Source organism: Microchirus variegatus, assembly GCF_963457635.1.
Source record: "Microchirus variegatus genome assembly, chromosome: 1".
Classification (NCBI taxonomy): Eukaryota; Metazoa; Chordata; class Actinopteri; order Pleuronectiformes; family Soleidae; genus Microchirus; species Microchirus variegatus.
The window spans coordinates 32802180-32819141 of NC_139802.1; the positions used below are offsets into that span (position 1 = coordinate 32802180).

The 16962-nt window shown below is 40.9% G+C and overlaps 1 protein-coding gene across 1 annotated transcript; it reads left to right on the forward strand.

The window, feature by feature from the left end:
- Nucleotides 1-200: 200 nt before the first annotated feature.
- igfbp2a (insulin-like growth factor binding protein 2a) lies at nt 201-15338 on the forward strand. Its single transcript, XM_083892702.1, has 4 exons — nt 201-584; nt 12713-12894; nt 14391-14531; nt 14643-15338. Exons 1-4 carry the CDS (start codon nt 218-220, stop codon nt 14799-14801), a joined length of 849 nt encoding a protein of 282 aa, XP_083748828.1. The 5' UTR covers nt 201-217; the 3' UTR covers nt 14802-15338.
- Nucleotides 15339-16962: the final 1624 nt, after the last annotated feature.

The following is a 16962-nucleotide window of genomic DNA, read 5'->3' on the forward strand; positions in this document are numbered from 1 at the left end:
ATTTGCTAAAATAGAGCCAAAAAAGTGACTTGAATTCCTTTCCCCATCATAGAGTTCGTGGTCCAAGAGAGCAAACCTGGGAATTTGTAGGACCCAGCAGCAGAGTTCTCAGCCTCCGGCTTCACCTGTTCGCTTTCACATTTCTTCCCCTTTTTTCCCACTTATGTTCATGACTACCATCTCCCCACAATAACCTAACAACCTCCAGCCTGCAACAATGCGGTCGTACGTGGGCTGCAGCTTTCTCATCCTCTCCGCGTGTCTCGCCGTCGCCTCCCTGGCCGAGATGGTGTTCCGCTGCCCGGGCTGCACCGCGGAGCGACAGGCGCTGTGCCCGAAGCTCACCGAGACCTGCGAGGAGATAGTGCGTGAGCCGGGCTGCGGGTGCTGCCCCGTGTGCGCCCGGCAAGAGGGCGAGACATGCGGCGTGTACACCCCGAGGTGCGCCACCGCTCTGCGCTGCTACCCGACGCCCGACTCGGAGCTTCCACTGGAGCAACTGGTGCAGGGCCAGGGACAGTGCCGGCGCAAAGTGGACCCCGAGACCAGCACCGCCAGCCTGGAGCACCGGGAGCAAACCAGCGGTCAGTCACTTTACTGGAAACCTGTTTTTCTCCCTCTATCAATTTTTAATGAGGCTGTCTAGACTGCAGGCTGAGGAATATTGCATGGTCATGAAGCTTGTGACATGATATATTCAAAGAGTTTCTCCATTCTTGAAATAACCAGAGTAGGACAAGTTACTGTAGTGTATTGCTCCATTATTTCCTTTTATCACTTTGTGTTATAAGTGATAACTTTCTCATAATACCATAGCATTGTGTTCTACAATTTGGGGGAACTGAATTGCAACAATTAATCCTTATTAATTTAATTGATTTGAGTGGGGTTTTGTCTGTATGTAAAGCAAGCTCTCTGACTTTTCAGGTTCTTAAATGTGCACATTAATATTCTGGTTCATTTCCAGTGTATAACAAAGAAATCATTAAAAACTAAATTGTTTTGGTTTGCAGACAAAACAACATTTTGAGAATGTTATCATTCCGAGTTTTGGGAAACACTGACCAACACTCTTCAACATTTTAAGGAACTGATCGATTAATCAAGAAAACAATTGACAGATTTATTGATTGCAATAACTAAATACAGTTGTGGCTCTAATCCAAAGCAGAACGGTAAATAGCAGCCTCTCAAAGGAACTTTTGAGCATTTTACTCCCGATGTGACAAAAAAAAATAATTATGATATAGCATAGCGTTTAAATCTGCTTAAAGTACTTGTAATGAGTAAAGTAATTACTGGCAAAAGCAAAAGTACAGTTGTATATGCACAGAGTAACCGCCCAACACTAGATGCTAAATGCCAATCAAACAGGTTGCCGTTTGATTAAAAGCACAGTAAACGTGAATTCTATCGCTCAAAAACCTAGTCGTTCAGCTGGGTTGATGGGATAAACACTTGTCCCTGCCCACTTCAGCTCTGCAGCTGTATACACACAAACCACTCCCTTATTGAGGTCTGATAGTATTGCTTGACAGAGCCTGTTTTAAGATGAAGGGCACAGCATATAAATGTGATCCCATTTCTGTTCACAAAGAGGCAGAATAACAATAACAACAAAAACACATGGCACCAAAACCTACATACCACAGCTTTAATTTTATGTGGCAATACTTCATCTTGTTTTAAATGAATAACACAGTAGCCTAACTTGAAAAATCGCTATTCCAATGTTTCACCCTAATCCTTCAGCCCTGTGGAAGTTTGTGCAGTCAGCACTTTTCCCCAAAGCGTGATGCATTCTTACACTCCTGTCAAACTCTGTGCTGCACAGACCTGTTTTAAAGTGTTGCGAGGCATCCTGGTGTGCGCAAGGGGGTGGATGTGAGAAAACAAAAGGAACAAGTTAACCTCAGCTATGATCTGAACACATCTGGCCCCTACAGTCTTTTTTCCCCCACTCTTTCCACCCTTGTCCAAAAACAGAATCTGCCTTTCTCGAACACGCGGCATAAGAGAAATCCAAGGTAGTGTCCTGCAAAATTCCCAGAAGTTGCACGGATTCTCTGCGATGGATACAGAAAAACATCACAGTATTGATGTTGACATTTCAACAGGGGGCTGCGCGAGACAGACGGACACAGAGAGAGAGACAGCAGCAGCAAGAATGTCACATTGATTGGAAAAGGTGGACTTTAGGCTTTGACCGGGAGTAATTGTTGACAGTGACTGACTGTCTGGAAAATTAGTTGGACGTGGAAGGATGTGGTTTTGGTTTTAAAACAAAGAAAGGTGACAGTGGAGCAGCGAAGCACACGCGGCCTCATTAACTGGCTGATTTTCAAACACACTCCAGTCAGTGAGAAAGCCGAGCAGCACTAGTCACAAACAGTGTGATTTCTACTCAGTCCCAAATCCACGCTTTGTCAAAGTTTACCTCCAGACTGACACGTGTTTATTTTGGCCCCGAAGCCCCTGGAACATAGAGAAACTACCGGAGACGGCATTCAGAGCTGTTCTGTTCTCGGAGCGTGCTGACAAAAGGTCAGAAAACGCCTCAAGACACACGAATGATTCAATAATCAGCCCACGATCATGACTTACTTCCACTTTTACGCAACCCTTGTGCCGCAGAGTCTGTCTCTCAAGCCTTCCCTCAAACAATAACAGACAAGTAATCAAACAGACATGGATTGTTACGTAAGAGCAAAACAAGAGAGAGAGAGAGTTCGTGAAAACATCATGTAAAGGTTTGCCTGCGAGGAGGAAATTTGAAGGTTGTCGTTGATTTTTCTTCTTTTTTTTCTTCCTTTTACCCCCTCGGGTGTGGGTCAGGCTTGCAAGCTGAAAGGTTTGAGATACAGTGACGTGCGTCCAAGAAATACTGAAAGCTTAGAAATGGGCTCTGACTGCGGAGTAGTTTTGGATAAAAGCCTCGCTACCGCAGAAGGAAGAGTGATTTCTGACAAAGACAGGGAGGAGACAGCTTTATCAGGGACAAGAGGAAAACAATCAAAGTGAGGCTGAGAAGGCACAGAACCTTGTTCATAATTCACTGCATTTATCACCTTCACAATTCATCACTGTTTATACTCTTAAAAGATATGATAAAGTGACTGTTGGTGGAACATAACAGGCTCCTGTCAGGTTCCTGCTTTTTGTTTGGCCAAGGTTGAGAATCCACTGATTTGATTCCCTGCAATAAATACTTCTGAGACACACAGCCGGAAAATAGACTAACAGGATAATCTGGATTGAGATCTACTGTCACTACATCCTCCTGAAATAAATCTTCAAATTACGGATGAGGGGGAACTGCTATTTAATGAAGAGGTAGAATTAATGGATGGAGTGTCAGAGACTTTTAAAGCCGCAGTGCGTTTCTGTTCGTGTCTCTGTTCGGCCGTTATGAACAGAAACGATGTAACAGGCTCTGTCAAGCAATACTATCAGTCCTGTCTGAGAGAGTGGTTGTGTGTATGCATCAGCAGCACAGGGGCAGGCAGGGACAAGAAGCAATTAGCCTGTTTTTTGGAACAGAAGAATTAATTCCGGAAACTTTTTGTGGACATTGTGTTTTCAGTCAAACTTGGAAACCCTCTCACATGGTCTAAAGTAATTAGAGCGGGCTCCAGCAGAGGGCGCAGCTTTTGATCCACAATTTATGAGAAAAATAAGAGTGATGTGTTGTTTTTAGACTTTTTAACCAACATTTTGCTGTGAAAATGCAGGACTATATAGTTATTTTATGTAACTCCAGAGTGTACAATCATGACCCCAAACGATCTGACCAACGATGTGTGTTGCGGGTTCTACAGTGTAGGTGAGAAAGTAAGGAACAAATCTGTGTAGTCCACGTTTATTTTAGCTTATGTTTGGGGTTGGGATTTAGTAGTAACGGGCCCTTAGTATTTGTTCGAACTTTTGTTGCGTTTTACTAGCACAGTGTTTTTCTTGCCTCTGTCTGTCTTGACTAGTGCTGGGCATGTTAACGGCGTCAACATGACGCGTTTCCATGACAACTGACCGGAAAAAGACGCACGTTACGTCATCTTTACGCGACTCCCGATTGTTAAAATGAGTCTCTGAAGTAACGCTAAACTTTAAAAATAGAGTCACACATACGCAGTGCTCAGGTACGCTGGTTATTTGTAGCGCTGCTCTTTTTGTCTCATAAACAGACCGCTGCAGTTCAACTGTAGACACACTAAGGCCACTAAAGGAGCTAACACAGCTAATGGAGCTAAGTGGTAAACAGTGCCTGGACTCCAGTGCCACGGCACTGTGTTACTTTAGAGACTTAGAGAGAGTCGATTGGCTATATCCAATGAATGAATGTCATGGAAATGTGTTTATACACAATATATAATACAAACCATGACATCCTGTTTTTATGTCTCTCTTTTTGCAACCCAATGCACACTAAAGAAATGTCACATACATTAACCAACGTTTACAGAAGAATTGATTTGATCCGGATCATCCTGTGAGCGGCACTCACTGCAATCTTTCCTCTGCTAATGTCTGAAGGGTCAAAGGTAAGTGCCAATATTCCTTTGAACCCTGGAACAATTATACAAGAGACAGAGAGATAAGAGGTAACAGCAAAGTGAGAGGAGCGAAGTGTGTGGACGAGTGAATCAAAAATGTGAGGTGGACACACATTTTTTGTTTGAAATTTGAACCGTAATAATAAGTAATACAGAGAAATCAAAGTTAAACTAAGCGAACAATGGGGGAAATTAACTCATTGAGAAGAAATACTTCAAATTGTCTTCTTTTCCCCCCAATCATCAGGGAGTTTATTCACACACCCAAGTTCAGCCGAGACATATAATCCTTCCAGTCGCGTTGTATCCCGCATCACCATCGGGTGGCGGTACAAGTCTGAACGCAGGGAGTTGGACGCATTCCATATATAATAGAATAATAGATTGATGCTCAATCTCCCACACACACGTCTCGCTTGAGCAGCTCGCAGCTGAAATGTGAAATGTCCGTCGGGCAGGGGAGTCGGGGTGTCAGCCAGTTCCAGGGTCGCCAGGTCGATGACTATCCTTGGCGACTACGTCTTCTACTTGGTGAGCGGGGCTTATACTCCACCTACCTGGTGAGGTGGTAGTTCACCCAACGCGGTCTCTTTGCACATGGTTCCAAAATCTGGACGCAAAGTGTTCTATTGTTGGCTGCACAGTGCAGCACAGAGTTCTACACAAACTTCCAGCCTCAGAGGATTTACGTGTCCAGTGGATACATTTTTATATATGACGGCAATGTGCCGGCTAGAGTCGGCAAATGATCGCTTTTCCAAATACTAACTGCTGCAGTGACGCTGACGTAGTTTCATGTGTCTCATTTGCATTTAAAGAGACAGGCACTCAAAAACGAGTGTTCTGAACAGGGCTGTTTTGGCAGGGTGGTTGAACTACTATGTTGCTTCATCCTTTGACCAAAGCATGTCACAGACATGTTCATTAGGACACCAGGGAACTAGGTTAACTTGTAGAAATAGGGTATAATATGAGTCCTTTAAGTGATTATACATTTATGCAAACATACTTATAGGTAGTATATATATTTTTATGAGTAAAACTCTAAATAAAATGTGACAAACTGGACCTTTAAGTGGTTGTTTCACTGTTTTGGCGATCAAAGTCCAGAACCCATATTTGGTAGCTAGACAACAACCTAAGTTTAGAAAAAGCTACATAAATCGATTCCAAAAGGAGGTTTGCATGTTCATAATAATAAGGGAAAACAACTTGTTTGTTGCCTCGGTAACCGTTATAAAAGTTATAGTTATAAAAGGAAAAATGAGGTGGAAAGTACAAGGAGGGGTTAAAAAAATCCTCTCGTGCCATCTGGCTGCTGATATAACATTATTAGCTAAGAAGGGGCATTCCTGTGTACCTGCGGGGGTGTCTGTCCAGACGGAGCCCGCAGGACTGAAATAGCTCGGAGATAATCCCCACACTGACCCGCCCAAGGCTTTTCCAAAAACAGGGACATTTGTGCCATCTTTCAATCTTTCAGAATTTTATTGCCAACTAATATAATTTTAACGTTGGTGGTAACCACCAGGAGGAATCAATTCAGTATTGATCAAGCTATTTTTCCATGATGACGGGGATAGAAATATCTATTTTGTTATTGATGTGACAATAAGTTGAGCTGATACACAGAGGGGAGTGTGAATGTGTCTTTTCAGGCTAATTTTCAGCATAGCTGCGTGCGATGCCCCACACATCCAATGTGTTCCAGCTTGCCTCGGCTCATGTCCTAGTTCAGGTCTGGAACAGTCGCCCCCAGAGTTCACCCAGTGGTGCTGGTAGTGAGCGAGTTGCCTGGTCTTGGATGCCGCAGTATGTGTGTGCATATACGTGCCAGAGCCTGTCCAAAGCGGTGCTTGTAGATGACTGCTGTGAGCCAGAAAGCCTGGAAGGTAAACACATCTGCACTCTGCCGAATTCGTGTTTCTAGGAAAACAGTCCCACAAGGCCTTGTAATGGATGATGGACTGCAGCTATTCGGCGAAGTGCCTTTTAAGAAAATTTCTTAAGTGGCAGTTGACCTGTTTCACAGTTTCTGAAGCGTGTTATGCTGGAGAGATTTTGCCTTTTCTCCCTTTCATTTTTACCTATTACTGCATTCCTGCAGTTAAATTTTTCCCCTCCAAACTTTTGAACACATTTCCAGAAAACTGTGGCTCAATTTCTCCAAACTATCAACACGTTCACTTTTTCTTTTATTAAAAACAAAACTCCACAATTCTCTTACAAAATGAAACAGCTCAAGTTCGCTTTGCACAACAGTTTTGGCTTCATGAAGTTATGGTATATTTAAATGTGTTATTTTCTTGTTTTGGTGAAGTACAAGGTTTTAATAATCCCAAAATAGCATTATAATACTACAAACCATATGTATATTAACCAGTGAGGCATGGAATAGGGCTTGTAACCGGAGGGTCGGCAGTTAAAACCCCAAGATGGGTGAAGGGCTGGGCTGTCCCTGAGCAAGGCACCCATTTGCTCCTTGTGTGTGTGTTCACTACTTGTACATAATAAGGACAGGAAGTCAAATTCACTGTCACCAATTGGTGTATGTGCAAAAATATATAATTCTAATTCAAAAAAGGTAAAATAAATGTTTAGTTAAAGTAATTTGAAGCCTCTTTTCAACAGAGTTCGGTAAAAGTTGAAAGGCTAATTGATCGTCAGTTTTCAAGGTCATTATTACCTTGTTTCAGAGATTTGCAAAAACTGCGATTTAGAATAATATCTTTGGGAGAAAAATGGAATTGTTGCTCAGAGTTCAGCAGTGAGGTTGCAAGTTTTCATTCTTGTGTGTGTACAAAATGGGCGGAAAAAGTGAAAAGGCATGGTTTGGGTTTGGCTGACTTCTGCTCTTATTTACAAAGAAATTCCAAGAAATTCATAAAAGTTCTACGCTATTGTGCGCAGTCAGGGAATAGGATTGAGAACCGGAGCCTGAATTGGTTCCAAATCGCCAGAACCACCAGCCTCTGATGCTGTTTGTGATGAGCTGTTTATTGTCAGTATTACAACTGCTGAGCTTGTGAATCCTTTGTTCCAAACGTACAGTACACCACCTACACTAATACATTTCCAGCCTGTGTGAAACTGCCAAACTACAGTTCACATATTAAAGATATGATCATTAATATCAAGAACCTTTTACTGTTATTTAAAGTGATGGTTCATGCTTAAAGCCTCTCCGGTCTTAAATGCGATTTCTCTTGAATTACAATTGTTCAACTACAAAATAAATAGACCACCACAAACTGTAATTTACATTCATTTGGTTGCTGTTTCCACTTTGGCAAAATTAAATATATATGTGGTCAACTCCACCATTCAAAGCTCATCATAAACCACACATTTAAAGCTCCTCTTTATATCGTAAGAAAACGACTGAAGCCGAACCAGCTGTAAAATATAAGAAAGACATCACACCAACACGTTTTGCCTGGCAGCCAAAACAATCCACGGAAACATGATGGCGCTTTTTCAGCCCATGGCGTGCATTCTTCACGACTCGGCCAAGTCCGGTCATTTGCTCAGCTGACCAGAATTCAGACGATCAGACATGACACTCTTTGGCTTACGTGCCATCTGGGAATTCAGCATGGATCAGAAATAAAAAGAAAGGCTCTCGGGGGGCTATTGTGTGGGGATTAATTCGAGCAGTAGACTGGACAGTCGGCCTGCTGCTCTGTTGATACTGCTGATCCACAGCCCACCGCTGTGGGATGGCTTGCACTGCAGAAACCTAGTGCCCCCTTAAAGGATCGGATATTGGACAGATCGCTGTGCATTTTAGCCGAGTCATGTTATGGGCTGTTTATTTCTTCTTTACGGGTAGAATATTTCTTACATGTTTTGAGAATTATGTCAGCTTAAATTGGCTAGCACAAGTTATAATTGGTCCGTCTTATCGTTTTTTAAGCTTCTTAACTGTAACTCTTAAATGGTCATCTCAAGTGTCTGTGATGGCTTGGATACTGCAGGGATTATGTAATCCAGCAAAACAAAAGTCACCCCTGCTGCCAATGGCCCTGAATATGTTTATCTGCAGACTCTCAGGGTGCTTTCACATTTTCAGCATTTGGTGCACACCAAACGTGTTTAGTCCACCAAATCAACCGGTCCGAGACCTGCCTGAAGGGGTTGTCACCGTATCCGCCCTACTTTGGTACGGTTCCTCTGGTGTGAAAGCAACCAAACCAAATGGGACAAAACGGTCTAGTTTAATGCATTATGGATATGAGATGAGATACAAGGTTGGAGCAGGTCGTAACTCAAGTCCAACAACACCACATCCATCTGATGGCAGAAGGAACCAGCTCCTTGTTTTTGCTTCTTTTTTTTTGGAATGTTCCTTCTCCCATTCTCTCTTAGGCCTTTTGTAATCATATTCTATAAGAGGGTGTCAAAATGACCTGAGTGCAGTCAATCCCTCCACTAACACACACTCTTGCTTTCATTCTCCGGATTACAAATGCCTTTCCACAAGTCTGCACATTACAGCTTGACCGTTGCGTAACTGCGATCTACCCACTGTCTGACCTTCTCTACTGTCTCTTACTTTTTCCCCCTTCTTTTCCTTCAGGTGTCAAGTGAAGCTGCGCATAGGTGAACAACACAAATGTTCCTGCGGAAAAACTTTGTGTCAATAATAAAAGGCCTTTCAGCACGTTTGAAACGATTATTCTCAGCCGCTAAACTGAGCCGAGATGTGGTCCCGTTGTTTTTCGATGGAATTTTTACATCATTTTGATTTGTGTTTTTTCGCCTTGAGTCGTGTTGGTTTGGCGCGACACTCCTCTTCCACTCCTCTGTGAACTCCAAAGTATGTTCTGTTGTCAGAAACAACACAGATGGCTTCAGTCTAGCTTCAGGTTTTTTTTTTATAATTTTTTTTTAATTATTATTTTAGTTTTATGTGAAGACTCCAAGGAGAGGGATGATGGAATTGTTTTTGCCACTGACAAGAAATCTGAATTTCTTGTTGTTTATTCCATACATTTTTAACTAATGAAAGTTTTAATTGTTGGTGGTTGTGTCTCAACGTAGCTTGGGAACAAGACAGGGTGTCTGCGGGATCTTAAGAAGTATTGAAAGTTGGTAAATCGATTTTGGGAAAAATAAGGGCCTTAAAAAGTATTAAAAAGTCTTGTCACGATTTCATTTGCTATTAAAATTCTAACTTAAAGCTGGACTGCAAAAAGTATGCATGAATGTATTTATTTTCCTCCCTGCGTTTGTTAAAAACAACGTTGCTCATCCGGCTCGGGGGCGTACACGTACACGTACACGTACACGTACACGTACACGTACACGTACACGTACACGTACACGTACACGTACACGTACACGTACACGTACACGTACACGTACACGTACACGTACACGTGATGTTGCGCATCTTACGAACGCGCTCCTCCAGGTGCGAAATTACATCTGAAACCGCACAAAACAAACTCCATAATCGTCAGACATGGGAAAATGTAAATGAAAATGTTGCAGATTACAGCTTGAAGTGGTTATAAGGTCTTTAAATATTTTTGATAAGGTCTTGAAAGTCTTGAAAAAAAAGTATTGAAAATAACTTCAGGATTCAGATCTATGGTTCTACATTAGATCGTGTTATGCTGAAAGGTTATTATGGAGAAATTGAGCCACAAAATATATAGTGGGTATATATAGTGTGTAAGATTTAGTGACATCTAATGGCGATCCCGCAAATTGCAATTAAGAGGAGGACCCCTCCTCACCCCTCCTGTTCTAAAGCATATCAAGGTACCTATGGTGGCCTTTGAATACCAGAAAGGATGTAAATGCACTTTCACAAATCTAATCTCATCTCTTTTTGGTGAATGCATCAAGTTTAGCAAAGCCATATAGCATTGGACTGGTTGGAAGCGCCTGCTTCAAATAGCAAAAAGCAGCTAAAGGAAAATCAGCAAAGGCTAATTTTGGTTATATTTTAAATCAGTTATACACTTCAACACCCCCCAAAAAACAACAACAAACTAAATGTTACCTAATGAACCTAAATCCCAAATGTCCTGGACTGTTTGCTAAGACACACGGTTGGGACCCTCAATAGGTTTATAGGATTAGTAGGGTCGTGACATTAGTAGAAAGTGACACTTACCAATGGGCTCTTTGCACAGCAGCCATTTTGATGAGTGACATCACATAAGGAAAACTGCAGGACGAAAACAATCAAATCAATGATGGCAGACGGTAGCCATTTAGCAAACGGTAGTTAACATTAACGTGTCACAATGGCAGCGGTGAAAACATGTCAGTTAATCAGAGAAGAGGAGCTGGACGTGAGATAATGAGACACAGGTGAAAACAATCAGGAAGTGGTGTGGCTAATCAGGGAGAACAAAAAAACCCCACTAGGACAGGAAATGCCACAACAGGAAGTAAGGTGCAGAAAATAAAACCAGAGCTAAAAGCTAAATACATCAGAAAGACCAGAACAGCTAGTTAATAGTAGCAAATGTCCCTTTCTTTCTTTTGTATCCAAACGAAATCAACTGCTGTTCATTTATTACCACCTTTAATGCTACTTATGAAAGAATCACGTAATTAGGGGCTAAAAGCAGCCGTGGAAACCTGCCTGTGACTAAAGTTCCAACTTTTCTCAGACCACAAGCATGCGGTTCCTTCGCTGTATGAAAAAGTGACTCACCTCAGTTGCTGGTCTGGACACATCATAGCTCACCCCACTTTCACCATTACAAACTATCATGAGTGAACCAAGTATTGTACTCACACAAACGGTGACCTGGATTAAAATAAACACAAGACGGCATCAACTTGAGTTCAGTTAGTTTGGATTTTCAAATCCAAATCTTAACTATAGACAACTTTGGTCGTTGATTAACCAGCGGTGTAATATTTTAGCTTCTGAATATATTCTGTTTATATGACAGTAAACTGAATATTTTTTGCTCGTTTTTAGCTAGTTTAACTCTGCTGCTCAACCCACATATGTATTTTCCTTATAAATGATAAATAAATAAATGTGGCACCATTTAAATGGGAAATAAACAGGCTTTCTCACGGTATAACATCTATTGCCAAGAAGCATTAAGGATAAAACAAAGAAATAACTGACCAAACCCAAATTAACTTACGTTTTGAGCTAATGCATTAGCAGAAAGTTGCTAAAATTGCAACATGAACGTTAGGTTTTGTTGTTTTTAGAAATCAGAGCAGCCGATCAATTAGTGCATCAATTTAATTTACATTTTTTACATTTGGAACATTTTCTTCTTTTTTACACCTTGATAAGATTTAATGTTTTCTTCATAACTTCTTGGGTCTTGGGTCTCTGGGGGCCCTTTCTGAACCCCCCTAACAAATGTATAGATTTACATATATAAACACAACCAACACTCAGTTAGATATAGTTAAAGTAATAGAAAATAATAGCAAGCGACTCTCGACTCCGACAACAAACTAGTGGGGGCCACCTTTAGGTGCTGTCCCGATGACCTGGTGTTGTTGCGTTCATGGATCTATTAGTTGTCCTTTTGGGGCCCCAATGGACAAAAGTTCAAAGTCAGGGCCCGAGGCTATTGCCTTGTTTGCCTACGCCATTGCAACGGTTCTGCTTAGCAGCGTTTATCATGTTTCTGAGAACAAAAAGATGTGTAAACTTGAGTAAAACTGAGTAATTCATCTGCCTCTAATCAGAAAAGCAGAGATGGTATTTATGCTATGAATCATCTTCTATTTATTTATTATCTGTATAGTTTATAAAAAAAAGAAAAAAAAAAAGTTTATTTTCCTGCACCTTCATGGTCCAAGCTCCCACACTTTTCCTCAAAGCTCTTTTTAGCCTAGCGGTACACTGTGTTTGACACTCTGAAAAATGATCAGCGCTTATCTAGCTCCACTTCCAGCCTCTAAAAAGCCCAATCCATTACCAAAGTGACGGCAGTAGGGCAGCAGAGGCTCAGTGCTGAGAGGCGCCCCCCCCCCCCCCCCTCGAAAAGTCACAGGTTAAGTGCTTTCAAAAGCTGAAGTGTCCTTGAACAAGAACAGAAGTCCTTTTCTGCCAAAATCCCGCTGCTATGGAGGACTTTAGTCGCATTATATTGAAAAAAAAAATAATACAAAATGTGGGATTTGTAATGATTTTGTTTATGTGGCATCTTCTCCCTGTGCAGGTGAGGCTGTGGAGCCACCGCCTGAGCAGGGGGTCAGTGATATCCCGATCATATGCAAGCCGAGGAAAGAGGCCGCGTGGCTGGGACCCAAGGAGAGCGCCGTACGTCAACATAGGCAGGAGATGAAGACCAAGATGAAGACCAACAAGGTGGAGGAGGTAAAACCTACTCGACCAAAGCAGGTGAGGCATGAGTAGAGCTGGATTTCAACAGCGAAACATTTGTTTTTTTCCCCCCATTGACAGTTATCACACTATTTAAAGGTACAGTGTGTAAAAACATGATGGTTTTAGCGACCGCCGTAGCTGACCCAACCCTTGATATGAATATAAAAACAATTCATGCAACTTTATTTGAATTATTTCATCTTCAATTTCTACAAACGTTAAAAATAATGAAAATAATACCTTCATTTGTATTGCACTTGATTAAGTATTAAAAAGCAACCAGTGTAAACCATCAATATAAGATGGTAAAAAACAACCAGTAAAATCAATAAAGTCTTAAAAGGATTATTAAAAAAAATGTGTAAGAAAATCATTTATCAGATAAAGGGCAATTATAAAAATCCTCTGATTCAATATTTCTTGTAATGGCACATTACATTTTTTAATGGAACATTATACTTTAAAAACTATAACGATTCAATTCAATCAATTGATTAAGTTACACTCACATCCGAGTTGCTGCAGTCAATTTACTTACACTTTAAAAAAAAAGAAGAAATATGAATAACTAAATAAGAAATATTGTGGCTAAGTGTGAAAGCAGTGCAGGTGTGTGCTGGGAAGTTTCTTTTAAAGGTGCAGTGTCGCCTCCCTCTGGTGCTGCAGCTGTTTTTCCTGCTTCCTTTGTTTCCATATTTGAAGAAATCTGTTGACACACAGTATAGAAAGTGTGTTAAAAAAAAATTTATAAAAAAAAAAGAAATGATATAGTTCACAAAATAAACATGTTTATGATGCAAATTGAATCTATAAATCACAAAAATGTAACATAATAAATAGATTATTAATCGACTACTAAATTTATCATTTACCATTAATTATTAATTAATAATAAGGAATAGGCCACATGAAATGAACCCTTTAACACCGAGTGTATCGCAGATGACACGTTTGCGCGAGCACACTTTGCATTACCGCAATTACGCAACGGTTTGCGCTATTGCGCGGTTTCGGCAAGCTGAGAGGTTGCACGGCAAAGTAAACGTGTGATTATTACGGTAATTTCACTCACGCTGTTGCAGGGAAGCCGGATAATCTGCGTCTTTGTCACAAGAGGAGAGAGTTGGGAAAAAATGGCTGTTTCCTTTGTCTGGGCCTGTTTTTGGACATTGAGACAAAAGCTGAAACAAAATGATGCTGTTCAAATTTAACAAATAGTTTTTTCTTCATTTTAAATCATTAATGCACTATTTTAACATGCAGTAAACTGTAAATAACTCCCAGATATAGAAGGTTATTCTGGAAATATGAGCAGAAACACATACTCACAGTACTCTTTTATGGCTAAAACAAGAAAAAAATGCACTTTTCCTGTGTTTTATGGTGGAATTTTAGTAAAAAAAAGAAAAGACCTTTGCTAAAACAACTTCAGAGTTTCTTGTTTGACAAGGTTGACAGCAAACTGTGGCGTTGACACACACCCAGACATGATCTTCTTCCTCTTTTTAAAGACTCAGTGTCAGCAGGAGCTCGACCAGGTGCTGGAGCGGATATCTAAGATGCCCTTCAGAGATAACCGAGGTCCTCTGGAAGACCTGTACGCCCTGCACATCCCCAACTGTGACAAGAGGGGGCAGTATAACCTCAAACAGGTGATGCATGGGGGAAGTGGGTGGCATGTTATGAGTCTCAAAGTTCATGTGGTTAAAAGCCCTTTTTGAGCTTTATATTCTGACAAAAACAAACAACTCTTTCTGTTTCAGTGCAAAATGTCTCTGCACGGTCAGAGAGGCGAGTGCTGGTGCGTGAACCCCCACACAGGCCGACCCATCCCATCAGCCCCCACTGTGCGAGGCGACCCCAACTGCAGCCAGTACCTGAGTGAGCTGGAGCTGGAGCTCACTGACATGACCCAGATATAAGTAACTTATAAAAAGAAAGAAAAAAAACCCCCAACAACCTGGGAACAAAGGAACATCCGAGTAAGCTATATATTATCTGTTTCTCTGGTTCTTTTGATGACAGTGACATTTTGGAATCTTAACATCGGCCAAAAAGGATGAAAGTAGGAGACAGATAAGGCCGAGTTTTTTTCCCTGTAGATGTTCGACGACGTCAGCTGGAGTGTCCACGCCTCTGCTTTACTAATTGTGAGTTAGCTCAGATTTTTGCTCTTTTATACAGTAAATGTTTTGTACTGTAACGTGTTGAGAGATGAGAAGCCTTCGAAATATATGCTGTTGTTTTTTAGGCTTGTTTATTTTATTTTTTTGGTCCTATGGCTTGCTGAACTGTAGCCTTTGACTTCACCTCATGTTTAATACACGGTTGAACAGGAAATGGAAGACGTATTGGCGTTAGCTGTATTAGTGCATTGAATGTTCAATATAGAGGACCTGACTCTAGGCTGCCTAGTCATTAACAACTTTAAAACACTATTAAAAATGGTGATAAATTGACTTTGTGTCCGTGTTTTTTTTAGAAATAACAAAAACATACAACATACAAACAAGAACATATACTGTATACATATATATATAAACACATATATATATATATACATACATACATAGATATACACACACACATAATATATATATACTTACATTCATACATCTACACATATATATATACATACATATATATCTAAATATATATATACACACACACATGTATGTATATTTATATATATATACACACATACTTATATACATACACACACATATATACACATACATATATGTATATAACCTATAAACCTCAACCTATAAACAATCTGTTTATTGTGTATTATTATTCTTTCTTCATGTCAATATTACATTCTCACTAGTGAGAGAAAGTGTAAACATACTGGGTCAATAGGTCTGATTATGAGCTTTGTGTAGCTGTGAAACAGGAGGTGTTACATTAATGACCTATAATGAAGGTCAGCTGATTTGACCTCTGCACAGTAGAGATTTTAGTGCGATTTTAGCAGCTAAAGGAGCTAAAAATTGATAAGAGAAGAGTGAAAATGGGACTTACATGCACACAGGATGTACACCATCTCCACATGGAGGCTGACGTTGCTCTGCAGCTGCAGCTAGCGAAGCACTGAGTGGAAACACCTGAGTGTGTGATGTCACACTGCTCCTGCTTCGACAGCAAAACAAACAAAACAAAAAGAAAAGGAATCGCCTGCATGTTGCCTCAAGGTCACAGAGATCACACCTGACAAAAGTGCACATAAGCAGACTTTTTCTTTTTTGAGAGTACAGGAACTTTATTTAAATAGTGATTTGTTATTAGAAAAAAAAGACAGAAAAGAAAACAAGTACATCAGTTACACGCCTGATAAATATTTGACCATAATGTTCACATTAATCTTGTTTTTCTTTCTTAAAAGTGAGAATATGAAACGTGGAGTTGATCTGCGCCGCCTTTATTTTGCACAGTGGCCATTTTGACGCGTCTGTAACCCTGAAACTGAGGAAGCTAAATGGAACTCGGCCATCCTTCTTTGAATTATTCACACCTGTGCTTTTCCGACTGGGACCTGTCGAAATGGCCGCCGTGCAAAGAGTCCATTTGTAAGAGGAGGAAGCTCTCCTAGCATCACAATCTAATGATTCTGATCATAAGGACCAATAACTAAAACATAAATATGTATCTAAAGATATTTGACCTGTTAATACTAGACAATAAGAACAAACTCCCCCTCCCAAAAAAAAAAGGTCTTGTTTGTGTGCTGGAGCGTTCCAGAGGATCCACATCATGCAAATCCAAATTCAAAGTGGCATGGGGCAGAAGGCACTTGAATTTCCATACAAACCTGGCGACTCTGCTCTTTATGGGATTGAAAAAGGACCCGATGAACCCTGAGAGCAAGTCGCCATTTGCCTGTGTGGTGGCAGTGACGACCCCGGCGTGTGGAAAAAACTAAAAAAAAGAGCGTGCCGCGGCCTTTGCATACAATTTGTGTTTGGGCCGTGGAGGGAAATGCACGGGGCGGCGTGTTCATCGCTACAACTGAGAATTCAAACCAGAGCTTTTTTTGGATGTTGAGAACTAGAAGGGCATGGCACGTACACGACACAGACACAC

Coding starts and splice junctions, on each gene's coding strand:
- igfbp2a (XM_083892702.1), top strand. CDS start 218: ATGCGGTCGTACGTGGGCTGCAGCTTTCTCATCCTCTCCGCGTGTCTC. Junction 585..12,712: donor GCACCGGGAGCAAACCAGCG/GTCAGTCACTTT, acceptor CTCCCTGTGCAG/GTGAGGCTGTGGAGCCACCG. Junction 12,895..14,390: donor AACCTACTCGACCAAAGCAG/GTGAGGCATGAG, acceptor CTCTTTTTAAAG/ACTCAGTGTCAGCAGGAGCT.